This window comes from Mustela nigripes, chromosome 3 (genome assembly GCF_022355385.1).
Source record: "Mustela nigripes isolate SB6536 chromosome 3, MUSNIG.SB6536, whole genome shotgun sequence".
Classification (NCBI taxonomy): Eukaryota; Metazoa; Chordata; class Mammalia; order Carnivora; family Mustelidae; genus Mustela; species Mustela nigripes.
In genome coordinates, this window is record NC_081559.1 from 110,246,759 (window position 1) to 110,260,076 (window position 13,318).

A 13,318-nucleotide genomic window follows, 5' to 3' on the forward strand; every position below is an offset into this window, starting at 1 on the left:
TCTCAGGTGGCCTGTGGGCCTGTAGCCCCACAGCTCAGGGAAGGTGCCGTTCCTCTGGAGGAGATATCCTGTCCTAAGAAATGCAAGCTACCCCAGTCAGTTTAAGGAAATTTAAGGAAAGAGGGGGTTTCTAGGAGGGCAGGGACCCTCATGAGCCTAAAGCCAGGATGCGCTCACTCTGGAAGGTAGGGGCCTACCCCTGCTGCTCCCTCCCACTCCTGAGTGTCCAAGGTCTCCTCTCTCAGCCTCTCTCCTGAGTTTGTATCTTCCTCTTCATCAGCTTCCTCTGCTTTAGGCCCAAATATGGATGCCTGGGCCCTGGCTTCAAAATCTTCCCAGTCCAGTGCTCACTGTGGAATGAGGGCACCCAGACCCCACTACTAGGGGCTGGGGTAGAGAACTGGGTTGACCCCTGGGTCAGGTGACTTTCCTGGACAGTCCTGGAGGCCAGCAGGACAGGGTCACATGATCCCTGCAGGAGCTCTGGCTTTGGGGGGTGTGGTTAAGCCCTGGGGTGGGGGTGGGGGTTGGAAGAGCAGGTACTGTAGGGAGGAAATAGGTGTGGATCCCACACAGTGGGTACAGGGAAGCAAGATACCTCATAAATGTCGACAGACTCAAGAACTGGCGCCAAGGCTTCAGGCTGGACCTTGTACTTCTGCCCTTTTCATTCCCAGCGTCCCAGCCACGGACTGACAACAGCCTTTCCAGAACCCGGTTTGTTTTTCTCACTTGTTTACAAAGGTGGCCAAGAGGTGCCAGGAAGACCTGAGTCTACGCCAGGCCTGCCACTCAGCAGCTTGGTGAATCTGAGCAACTAACAAGAGATTTCTGAGTGCTCTTATCTACAAAGTAGAGATTCCAGGAGCAGCCACAGGCTGCTGTGCGGGGCAGCTACAGGAGCTATTGGAGCCCAGGGTAGAGCTGAGTGGCCAGCACTCACATGGGAGGGACCCAGAGAGGGGTGTCTTTTGATAGTGAAAATTGGAAATCAGGATGCTGTGTTCCTGTGTAACTGACAGTGTTTCTGCCACATAAAATAGGTGCATCTTATAATTAACGGCGTCCTAGATTTGGTGAAATACGGAATCATTGCCAGTAGTGCTAATCTGGGGAAAACTAGTATCTTTGGGTAAAAATGTCCCCATCTGCAACATAGCCACGATGTCCCTCCTACAGCCAGCCATCTTCGAGGCCAAAATGAGACCACATCGGTAGACAGTTTGACACTGCCCATCCTTCCCGCCCTCCCTCCTGGATGGCACCAATTGGTGGACAAAAATGGGCTTTGGGCAAACAGGGCCATCAGGAGCTGGGAGCCCGTTTGTTTATCTGTGGAGGGGGAGGTCTCAGCACTGAGGGCCAAGCAAATATTTGAGGTTATGGATTAACTCACGCGCGGTTCAGGCTGTCATGGCGGCGGGACGGCGACCTTGCAGTCTCTCCCTGGCCCACCCCAGTAAGGCCCCTTCATGGCAGGTCTGTGAGGGGGGACGGGGGTGGGAACAGCAGATGTGAAGGTTGAATGCTCCAGCCAGGGTTCCAGAAGCTGGCTGGAGCTTGGGCTAATGGGACGTCAGGACTCTGCCACAGGCCGGGCCAGGGCGCTGGCTGGCATTTTTCAGGCCTGGGTGCCACAGTTCCCACGGGCCTTCTTCCCAGACTTGGAGGCAAGTGGAAATAGTCTGAGGGTCGCCAGGGACCTGGGACATCGTAAGGGCAGCTTGGAGCCCAGGACTCCCCCTACTCCCCATCTCACCCCCTCCTCTAAACCTAGGGTGTCTGATTCAAACAAATATCACAAACAGCCTCTGGCGGGGGTGGGGGGTCAGAGAAGGCAGAAAGTGAGGTCAGATGGAGTGGGGGAGGTTGCCGGTGGGGCCGGCAGGCCTACTGCTTGGGGTTGGAGGCAGTGGAGGGATTGCTCCTCAGTTTCCAGCCTGCAGGAGTACTTCTGGGGCTTCGTGGGGCAGCAGGTAGTTTGGGGCAGGGGTTAGGATTCGAGGCCTGGACACTGGGCTGGGGTCCTAGCTCTGTCAGGTCCCAGTTGTGGGTTTTCAGTAAGCTCCTTCTCTCCTCTAAGCTTTGATGTGACCACCTTCTATGAAATGGGGTGAAGACACCTCACTCGCAGGCATTGTGAGCTTTTTTTTTTTTTTTAAAAGATTTTATTTATTTATTTGACAGAGAGAGAGAATGATCACAAGTAGGCAGAGAGGCAGGCAAGAGAGAGGAGGGGTAGAGCAGGCTCCCTGCTGAGCAGAAAGCCTGATGCGGGACTCGATCCCAGGACCCTGAGATCATGACCTGAGCTGAAGGCAGCGGCTTAACCCATTGAGCCAACCAGGCACCCCGTTTTGTGAGCTTTAACTGAGAGAATAAAAGCCAATATTCCCAAGCATTTGCTGTATACAAACCCTGTTTTAAGAGTATTATGTGGATTAATTAATTTAATTCTCATAGGGTTACTATAAGGCAGAAATACAGTTTTTCTAACTAGGAAACTGAGGCATGGAGCCGTTAGGTATCTTGCCCAGCATTGGTGTCCCGGAGCTGGGATTTGCACCAAGTGGTTGACCTGGTGGCCTGCTTTCTGAACTATGTATAAGTTGTTCGAAAAATACCATAAATGTCTGATAAATATTAGTTACGACTCTTAGCCTGGCCATTAAATCAGCAAAGTCACCACCTCCTGTCCTCAAATAACAGGGCAAGAGAGGGCACCTGCCATGGCCCTTTTGTGCTGAGTCCTTTTGATCTTCCCCAGGAATCTGTGTCCTTTCCACCTTTTCTCTTCATCCCTCAGATGCTGGGCAGCTGCTGTGATCCTAGCCCCACACAGGCCAGGACACTGAGGGGCTAGTAGCTGTCTGGGTAGTGAACAAGGACCCCCCCCAAGCCCTGGCCCTGGCAGTCAGCTCCCATCTGGGGCAGGGGTGGTAGGCAGAGCAGGGGCTGGTGAGGCTGCTGGAAGCTCAAAAATCCTCCTCAGACAGGTGGCAGCAACTCCAGAATGTGGCAGCTCGCAAGCCTCTTACTGTTGGTGACCATCTGGGGAATTTCCGGCACACCAGTTCCTCCCGGTAAGGCCACTGTCCTTCCCTGGGATCATCAGGGTCTTCACAAGGCCCTACACAAGGCCCTCATACTTTGCAGCATATCCTCTGAGCCTCAGAGTGACAGGAGAGGCACCATGGGGAGGAGCAACCTGACAGTTCCTAAAGGCCAGCTGCTTGAATCCAGTAGCCCCCGCCCCTCCACCCTAGGCAGGGGTGGGGGGACTGTGATGGCAGAGTACTGTGGTGACAGCAAGGAGCCCCAGGGGGTATGTCATGAAGTTCCCACCTCCAGTCTGGGAGTGGGCCACTGGGTCCCCTGGGCCTTTCCCTTCCATCCACTCACTCCCTTAACTGTGAAAGCCCGAAAGCTGAAAGCCAGGACTGGCTAGCAACCACACTGCCACAGGGCAGCCTCTCCTCCTAGACACGTGTATGGTGACTGCCCAGCTTCACCCCTTGACCCCCTTGACTCCCAGCCAACAGGAGAAAGCCAGGGTGCATGAGGAGGTCTGAGGGGCAAAGAGCTGCCAGTGCCTTGCAGCAGCTCCCCTGCCCCAGTCTCCTTGAGGCACACCAGCTGTTGTTGGCATTTGAGCTCCATATTGAGCTGCTTGTCTGCCTGGGAGTGGGGACTCCTACCTGTGGTTCACTTGGCTCCTGTATCCAGACTCAGGTCAGATGCCTTCCTTTCCTGGACACTGCACTGCCTCCTCCAGCCTGTCTTGCTCACTCCCCTTACTTGGTCCCTTCATCCCAGCTATAACCAACAGATATCTCTCAGAGCCCAAGGCACAGGTCTGCTGTCTTCCAGGTCTGCCCTGCCCCTGAGGGGAAGGCAGAGGAAATGCTCCACTCAGGAGAGGTCAAGGGGGGTGGAGGTGGGGAGGTGGGGGAGATAAGTGGGACAGTCAAGATAGGGTTGCACAGGGGTACTGGGAGAATAGCAAGACAGAGTGACGTTTGCAGTCCTGGTAATAACAACATCCAGCCAACATGTGTCACTGAGTGCTCATTTCTAGGTCAGGCACTGTGCTGTTTGACACCATTACCTCATCCTCATGTTTGTACAAATAAACTGAAGTTTAGAGAGGCAAAGGCACTGGCTCAAGGTCACATGGAGGTCAGATTGGGTCCAAAGGGAGGACTGTCTGTCCAGCACATATCCTCTGAATGGCCAAGTCTCCTGTCTTCCCCCGCTGGCCATCTGCTGTATGTGGAGGAAGAGAGCAGAGGAGCAGCAGAGTTTTAAGTCCTGAGGGCTCAAGACAAAAATATCTCCTGGGCCTCACTGCAGAGTGGCCCCACCCTAGACCCCTCTCCCTAATGAGCTTCCCTCTACCCCCCAACCAGACTCAGTGTTCTCCAGCAGCAAGAGCGCCCACCAGGTTTTGCGGCTCCGCAAGCGCGCCAACTCCTTCCTAGAGGAGATCCGGCCAGGCAGCCTGGAGCGGGAGTGCATAGAGGAAATCTGTGACTTCGAGGAGGCCCAGGAGATTTTCCAAAATGTGGATTACACAGTAAGGCCATCTGGCTGGGTGCAGAGGACGAGCCTCAGGGGCAGGCTGGTGGCCAGCAGGGGTCTGGAGGAACAAGATAGGGCCCCACTGCTGAGGCCCTCCTGGAAGTCTGGGGAGGCAATGGGCAACAGCCCCTTCTCCATCCAGCTTGCTTGGGGGTGAGGAGGGTGAGTGGAATGAAGAAGACGCTGGCCCTACAGTCTTGGTCAGGTCACACATGACTGCAAGGAACAGAACTCTGCAGTTAGCTCCAGGAATAGGGAATTTGGGGAAACCTTAGGCTCGGATTCCCAATAACCCCACTGGAGGAAGTTCAGTCCGCCCTCTGCCCATAGCTGGCCCCTGCCTCCCCTGTTCTGTGTGACCAAAATCCCACCTTCTCTGTTTCCAGCCACACATCTGCCTATCAGGGGGTGTGTGACCCAAGATTCCCTGATGTCTGTCTACATACACTCCCTCTGTGCCTCAGTTCAAATTCTCAAGAGGCAAAATCTGATTGCTCGGGGGATCAGAAGGGAAGTCCACATCCTCTTTGGCTGCCAGGGCGCCGTGGTGGCAGCCCTGAGGCAGAAGGATGGATTGGTAAGGGAGGTAGCTCTCTGATACAAGGCTCAGACCCAGTCCATCTCAAGAGCTTACTTGAGCTACTAGGACAAGAAGTTGTGCTGCTACCTGGGATGCAGGTCTATAAGGTCTATAAGGATGCCCTTCCTTATTAATTCAGGGCTTCCAAGACTAGGGTGGGAAACTCTGGTCTGTCCTTTCATCTGCTACCTCCTTGCCTAGATCACCACTGGCCTTTTTCCCAAACAACCTCCTCAACAGATGCCCAAAGGACTTTGTGCAGCCACAATCTGAGCACCTTACCCTAAGGTCTCCTAGGCCCAGCAGGGCAGAGCCACTGCTACAGGGAGGGGTTTAATGTTGCAGGCATCCGGCTGTGGATCTCCCGTGTGGTGGTCCCAGATCACCAGCAGCAGCAGCAGCAGCAGCAGGAACAGGGACTTGGTCAGACAAGCAGACCTTCTCAGCAATCCATGTCTAACCAACAAGGTCTCCGCTTTGAGAACACTGGCTTAGGGAAAGACCACATGCATGAGAGGTCCAGAAAAGCCCAAGAGAGTGACAGAGGCTGGAAGGAGGCAGAGCAGCTGGGTGGGAGATTTGGGTCGCTTCCAGTGTAAAGGTTGTTGCTGTAGCAGGCAGTCCAGAGAGCAGGGTTCCAGCTGCACTGGGGGTGGGGTGGGGTGGGGGGGTGGTACCTGGGATGTGGCTTGGACATGGGCAGCAGCGGGCAAGGAGGAGTGTGGTGGTCCTCCTCAGAGGGCAGTTGCACCAGCGGCTGGCAACAAGCAGGGGTAGACCCCTCTTTGTCCAGAAGCCCTTCCCTCCCCTGCTCTACCTACGCCAGACTCAGGGGGCACCCCCTGGGCTCCCTATATACTTATACATGGGCTGAGGCCTTTGACCCTGTCCCTTTTCTTCACAGCTGGCCTACTGGTCCAAGTACTTCGGTGAGTGCGCTCTAGACCCCAGGCTGCGGTGCCCCTGCCACCCCCCCCCCCCCCGCTGCAGACACCAATGACGCCCCTCCTCCCATGTCGCAGACGGGGACCAGTGCGCGTCCCTACCTTCTGAGCACCCGTGCGACAGCCCGTGTTGCGGACACGGCACATGCATCGACGGCATTAGCGCCTTTGGCTGCAACTGCGACGGGGGCTGGGAGGGTCGCTTCTGTAGGCACGGTGAGAGAGCAGGCCGCGGAGGAGGGTGGGGGTCGGGAGACGGGGTTCCTGGGGGCCCGGGGGGCGGGGCGGGAGCCGGAACGCGCCGCGCCACCCACTCCTGGCGCCTCCTCCCCTGTCCGCCCAGAGGTCATCTACTACAACTGCTCGGTGGACAACGGCGGCTGCGCGCACCACTGCCTGGAGGAGGAGGGCGGGCGCCGCTGCCGCTGCGCGCCGGGCTACAAGCTGGGGGACGACCACCTGCAGTGCGAGCCCACAGGTGAGCGCCCCCCAAACCGGCGGTGGGGGCGGCACGAGAGGCTTCCAGGGAGTGGGCGAGGAGACGGGCCGCCCCTGCACCGACAGGGTGCTTGGTAGTGCAGTCAGCCTGGGAGTTGTGTGGGTGCCCTTGGGTCGCTTTCCCTCTCTTGCCTGCCTTCCTCCAGGTTCCCCAGCTCACCTTGGGGACAACTTCCGGAGGAGCATGAGCCCATATGAGCTCATCTCCCAAACTCTGAGTGGGTGTTAGGGGCTAGGCCTCCAGCATCTTCCTTCATCCACCTTGGGTGGCTTTATTTTCTGAAGACACCTCGTCCAGCTTGGCATCCCAGCTCCCCTCTGGCTCCCTGAGGAGAGACAGGAACCTTGAGTCTGCCTTCTTTTCTGTTTTCCTTCTTAAAACATTTTAATTTTTATCAACTTTGTATGTGTCCTAGAAGTGAGAATTTTACAACTCTTATCAAGAATTTCAGCAGATTGTTTCCCAGTATGGGTCTTTTGTCATTTGTTGTACAATGCCCTTGATGGAACCTTTTCATGTGGAAATTCCTGTCTACTGCCTCAGGCACATTTCCTTAGTTATTTCTTTGATATTCTCCCATTGCATTCTCTATTCTCACCTCTGGGACCTCCCATTATTCAGATCTCCCCTCCTTGGGATCGCTTCTCTAGGTTTATTTTCACTTCTGTTTTTCATCTCTTTGACTTGGCTTCGTGTTCTTTCAGGGAACTTTCCACAATGTTATATTCCAACCCTTTCACTGGGAAGAAATGTCTAACCTTTTATTTTGAAATAATGATTCACGGGAACTTACCAGGAAATGCCTGTGGACCAGCTGGCCTAAAGGCTTTCTAAGAGGCCATCAGAAGCCCCAGGTCACTGGTAGAATCCCTATTGCCAAGCTCCTCAGGTCCTCCTCAGAGGCCGCTTCCTGAGAGGAATTCTCCAGATTCATGTTTGACTGGGCATAGCCTGCCTTCCAGCCCCCCTGGAGCAGAGTAGAGAAGAGGAGCTGGCATCTGTCCAGTCTGCAGATATCTGCGTGACTCCGTCTGGCCAGCCTTGCATGTCACTCTTTCCTGTGGCTGGAGGCCCACAGATCACAGTCTCTGGTTCACCCTGTGCAGAGAAGGCACCTGAGAGAGGAGCCAAGCCACTGGGGGCCTGAGACAGAGGACTTGGGCTTTGGCAGTTTCATTTCTAAACTCAGCGTTCCTGTCTGTAGTCCCACCCTACACTGACTGTGTCCTTCAGAAACACTGAGGCTTCTGGAGGGTTCTGTAATAAAAAGCAGTCTGCTGCTGGAATTGTATTACTGGCTAAGGTTTTTGCTTTCTCAGTCAGCCAAGTTAGTTACCATGTCTAGCCTCTGGAATTTTTTGCTTTTGTCTGTCTCTATTCTTTGCCACTATGCAATTCTTCTGCTGATGGTTGCCCATAAACTATCCTACAAGTCTAAATCTTTCAACCTAGCATGCATGGTTCAACCCAGCCCTCGGTTCTCTGTCCTGTTCTCTGTCCTCTTGGCAGGGGACCTCACAACCGTGCTCAGAGCTACTTTGGGGGCTCCCCCAGGAATGCCCACCACTTCCTCCCCATAATTTCTTACCTGTGTTAAGAGCTTGGTGGTATCCCAGCATGAGACTTTATTTTATGTACCTCAGGGACTGCTCCCAGCAACTTCTGGAGGAGCAAATACTGAACTCTGCAAAGTTTAATCTGTCCGGGGACACACAGATAGGTAGTGATGGTGCTTGGTCTGGCTCTTACCGTTAGGTGGCACTGTTTGTTGACTGACTGACTAACACAAGGGGATGTGCAGTTTACTAGAACTGGGTGCCTCAGTGTCACCTAGCCTTTTAACCCTACAATGGAGCAAACTAGCCTGCAGGCAGGAAGTAGACAAAGATGGGAGGGCAGTCTTGGGGAGTAGTGCCTGGCAGGAACTCACTTGCTTCCCCTGTCTTCAGTGAAGTTCCCTTGTGGGAAGCCAGGGAAGCGATTGGAGAAGAAGCGCAAGCACTTGAAACGGGACACAAACCAAACTGACCAAGTAGATCCAAGGCTCGTCAATGGGAAAGAGACCAAATGGGGAGAGAGCCCCTGGCAGGTGAGATGAGAAGCAGCTGTTCAGCAGTTGGGGCAGGAATCTCTGAGCCCCTACTGGGAATTCCTGATCAGAATGCACAGATGGAGAGAGGAAATGCTGCCTTCACTTGGGGTGGGGGGCAGTGCTAATGGCGAAGCAGTTTAAGGGAAATCCAGGGGTACCTGATGGGAGAGTAGTGGTCGGGGCAGCGTGAATTGGGCACAGGGGCAGGGGGCAGATGTGCAGGAAGATGAGTTATAGTTATAACAAAGAGCTGGAAAGATCATGTGCTGCTGGTGGCACATTAGGCCAGGGCCTGGCTTATGACAGAGGTCTTGCTTGGGTTGACCCTGCAGTACCTCGCCAGCCTTACCATGGGAACTAATGCTTTAAATGGTCCCAGGCACTGGGTGGGAGGGAGGGGTACAGAAAATCAATAAGCAGAAGATTGGCAGGCCTTGGGGATAGATCCTGCGAGGGTCAGGCCCATAAAAACAGCCACTCAATGGGACCAAAGCCAGGATGGCCAGGGGGATAGGGGCTTATGGAATCCTGAGGGGGATACTCAATACAACCTTGAGGCTTCAAAGGCATCTTAGAGGACTTGAGTCCCAGCCTAAGTCTCAAGGTTGGGCAGAACTTTCTGGGTGCTGCTAAGGATGACTGTAGCAATAGCATGGGCAGAGGCAAGGAGATGCCCTACAACAGTCCAGCTCTGTAAGACAGAAAATGCCAGCAAGGGACCATAAGTCCATGCTGTGTGACCATGAAAAACTGACCAATGCAAGCTTGAGAACCATGCTGTGGCTGTGCCAAGAACTGTAGGCCCAGACTTGGAGCTGTCAGAGGTAGTGTTGTGATGTCACTGTCTACTCCCATTCCAGGTGATCCTGCTGGACGCAAAGAAGAAGCTGGCCTGTGGGGCAGTGCTCATCCATACCTCCTGGGTGCTGACAGCCGCCCACTGCATGGAGGGCTCTAAGAAGCTCATCGTCAGGCTCGGTGCGGGCTGGGGCTAGGCAGGAGGGCACCACCAGAGGCCTTAGTGAGCTTTGGGGACCCTCGTCTTTGGGGTGCTTGAACAAGAGGCTGCTTGAGTGAGTCCCCTGGAAGGTGTCTGGGGAGAAGAGGCCTGTATGCTCCCCGCAGCTACTCTTGTGGTATTTTAGACACAGTGGCACCTGTTGTTCTGCAGGTAGGGGATTCTTTTCCAATCTGGTGCCCAAGTGCTTACATACACATGTGAGCAAAGTGAGGGGGGTCTCTCTCACACACACACACACACACACACACATACCCTCGCCTCTTTATTCACACTCACACGAACAGGCTGTGTGTGTGGGTCTCTGGCACCTTAGGTGTGGAGATCCACAAGGCATCCACATGGCTTGGGCTCAGGGCCATGCTTCACATGACTGACAAGAACAGAGCTGAGCAGCAGAGGCCCCAGCATCTTCCCGGCTGCTTTCCTGCAGTAACCCAGGGCCACAAGCCTGGGCCCCCCTCTACCAATTTCTGGAGGGGGCTCTCCACTGTTCGTGCAGAAAAGAAGGAAAAGATATATTGAGGATGACCAAATTCATATTCTCTACAATTGCCTCCAGCATGACCAAAGTCCCATGGCCTCCAGTGGCACTCAGTTTAGAATTCTCAGCTCCCTGCACTGCCCCTGCCGCTCCAGGAGCCATCAGCCTTGCTGGAGAGGATCTTGTCCCTTGCGTGTGATCCAGATCTTTCCTGGCAGAGCCTGTGTCCCGTGGGTCCTCTCTAGGTCTTGCTGTTCTGGCCCTGTCCCCATCGTGGCTTGTCACTGCCTTGTTTTTGGGCCAGCACTGCTAGAAGAGTTGTGTCCCTCCACTTCCCAGTGTGGATCTGATCTGTGTCCTAGGCTGCCATGCTGACCACCCACAGCTGCTTACTTGCCAGGGCTCACTGCTCCATCTGGGACTGAGTATTAAATTCCAGTCGGAATTCTGCCCCTTTAGGACTGACACCCCAGCTGTTACCACTGGCAGGGATATGAAGCACAGACTTTTGGCACTCGTAACTGCCTGGGAGAAACAGCGACCACTCCAGGTGTGGACCCACTGGTTGCCCCAAACCGCTCTTAACTGCTCCTTTGTCCCACAGGGGAGTATGACCTGCGGCGCTGGGAGAAGTGGGAGATGGATGTGGACATCAAGGAGATCCTCATCCACCCCAACTACAGCAAGAGCACCACGGACAATGACATCGCACTGCTCCGCCTGGCCCAGCCTGCTGTCCTCTCGCAGACCATCGTGCCCATCTGCCTCCCAGACAGTGGCCTTGCAGAGCGTGAACTCACTCAGGTTGGGCAGGAGACTGTGGTGACCGGCTGGGGCTATCGCAGTGAAACCAAAAGGAACCGCACCTTCGTCCTCAATTTCATCAATATCCCTGTGGCCCCGCACAATGAGTGCATCCAGGCCATGCACAACATGGTCTCTGAGAACATGCTGTGTGCGGGCATCCTTGGGGACACACGGGATGCCTGTGAGGGTGACAGTGGGGGGCCTATGGTTGCATCTTTCCGTGGCACCTGGTTCCTGGTGGGCCTGGTGAGCTGGGGCGAAGGCTGTGGGCGCCTCCACAATTACGGCATTTACACAAAAGTTAGCCGCTACCTTGACTGGATCCATGGCCACATTAGAGCCGAGGAGGCCTTCCCTGAGAACCAGGTACCTTAGCATCCCTCAGGCTTGTGTCTGAACCCCAGAGGCCACTTGTGGAATGGGGCTGGATTGCTGAATGGGAATATTTGAGAAATTAAAGGGGACATGTGACATGCACATCAGTTACAGTTCTGTCTGTCTTTGAATCCTTTTTTTGTGCTGTTCTGGAGAGAAGTAACATTTGTGGAGCGTCTACTGCATTTCCCACACTTTAGGAACACAATCTTATTTAACTTCCAGAGCAGCTCTGTGGGGTGGGGAGGAGTGGTTCCAAGTTCGGTGAGGTCTTAGGCTGATAGCATTTGGAGGGGGCTCTCTATATGAAGAAGAATAAAAAATGTGACTATGAAACTGTGAGAGACCTTCCCAGTGTCTTGGAAGGAGCCCACACAAAACAGATCTGGAAGCCAGAGCTTTACAGTCAACCCAACAATGAAGGCAGAGGTTTTGAACTCATATTACAGAGGAGGAATCTGAAGTTCAGGAGGGTTTACATGGTGAAATCAGGATTTAAGTCTAAGTCTGAGTCCCAAACCCCTATGGCCCTGTCTATTCTCCACTGTTCTTGGAGAGCAGCTGTGTTGAGCACCTGCTGGGCATAGAGACTATTATCAATCCAGTGGAGGAAGTAGCCAGAGACTCAGAAGGTGTTGGTTCAGCTCAGCACGAGCTCACAGTGTAGTTGGGGAAGCTCTTTAAGGACAATTTCACACAATCATGAACAGCAGTAAGCAAAAGGTTCTGTCTTGACCCAGCCTTCTAAGAATGACTGGATGAGACAGAGAAAGAAGTAAGGATGTACCCAATAAAAAGGGATAGAGGTGAGACAAGCTGAGACAATTAGCTGAAAGTCATACAAGGAATCTAACTCTGTATGGCCTTGGCCAACTCATTCTCTCATCTGGGCATTATAAAATAAAGGGATTAAATGAAAGCTGTGGTTCTCAAGCCCATCTGTCCATTAGAACCTCCTGAGGAACTTTCACAGACATCTAGCTAGAATTGCACCCTTGGAGACTCTGGTTTAACTGATTTAGAGTAGGTGACCCAGGCATTGATACTTTAAAAACTCCCTAGGTGATTTAAAAGTGTAACTGAGGTTAAAAACCACTAGACAGATGGTCTTTAAGGGCCATTTCTTCTTGGATAGGCACTTTCCCCAAGCCTCAGGCAGCAATCTCAGAAAGGATAGCAGGAGTGAGACAATAGTGAAGGAGACCTTGACTTGTGATTATAACCAGCTTGTCAGATCAGAGCTGCTAATCACATCAGAGAGATACCAGGACCCATGGAGTTATCTATATTCAACCACAAGAGAAGAACTGTGCCTGAGAAGGGGCCTGCAAGATTCATCTCTTAATACACCCAGGAGAGGGGTAGATGGCACAGCTAGGAACTGGGAGAAAGACAGGCCCAGAGTTTGAACCACCTCCCAATTAGTGCATTGGGCCAGCATCCCTGACACTTGTGGGACATAATGGATTGAGAGAGTGACAGCATGCTGGATGCCTTTGCACAAGGTGAGCTTCCCATAAAGACAGTTAACTAGCATGGATGAGAAAAGTCGGGCATGACAGTATGAGGAGCATAGTGAAACTAGTGAAAATTATGAAAAAAAAAAAAAAAACATTTAAAGTCTCTGGAAATGGTCCTAAAGGCAAGAAAACAAGAACAAAAGTACATCTTTTAAACACACCCAAGAAAACTGCGTCTGTCCAACAGAAAACAAAAAAGGAGACTAAAAATAAACAAGCACTACACATAAATACATTTCATTCCTATATAATAACAATGAGCATGTCCAAATCAAAACTAAAAACACAATACCACTTCCAACCACCCTAAAGAAAATAAAGTACTTAGGGGAGCCTGGGTGGCTCAGTGGGTTAAAGCCTCTGCCTTCAGCTCAGGTCATGATCCCAGGGTCCTGGGATCAAGCCCTGCATTAGGCTC

The 13,318-nt window shown here is 53.2% G+C and overlaps 1 protein-coding gene across 5 annotated transcripts; it reads left to right on the forward strand.

The window, feature by feature from the left end:
- Nucleotides 1-1,364: 1,364 nt before the first annotated feature.
- Nucleotides 1,365-11,493, forward strand: PROC (protein C, inactivator of coagulation factors Va and VIIIa). Of its 5 annotated transcripts, none has more exons than XM_059394503.1 (9): nucleotides 1,365-1,459; nucleotides 2,997-3,083; nucleotides 4,410-4,576; nucleotides 6,066-6,090; nucleotides 6,184-6,321; nucleotides 6,449-6,583; nucleotides 8,554-8,693; nucleotides 9,557-9,674; nucleotides 10,803-11,493. In XM_059394503.1, exons 1-9 carry the CDS (start codon nucleotides 1,414-1,416, stop codon nucleotides 11,378-11,380), a joined length of 1,434 nt encoding a protein of 477 aa, XP_059250486.1. In that variant the 5' UTR covers nucleotides 1,365-1,413; the 3' UTR covers nucleotides 11,381-11,493. The 5 variants fall into 5 exon arrangements, with proteins under 5 accessions (XP_059250486.1, XP_059250489.1, XP_059250485.1 ...); XM_059394506.1 differs by having other exon boundaries at nucleotides 1,369-1,459; nucleotides 2,993-3,083; XM_059394502.1 differs by having other exon boundaries at nucleotides 1,371-1,479; nucleotides 2,993-3,083.
- Nucleotides 11,494-13,318: the final 1,825 nt, after the last annotated feature.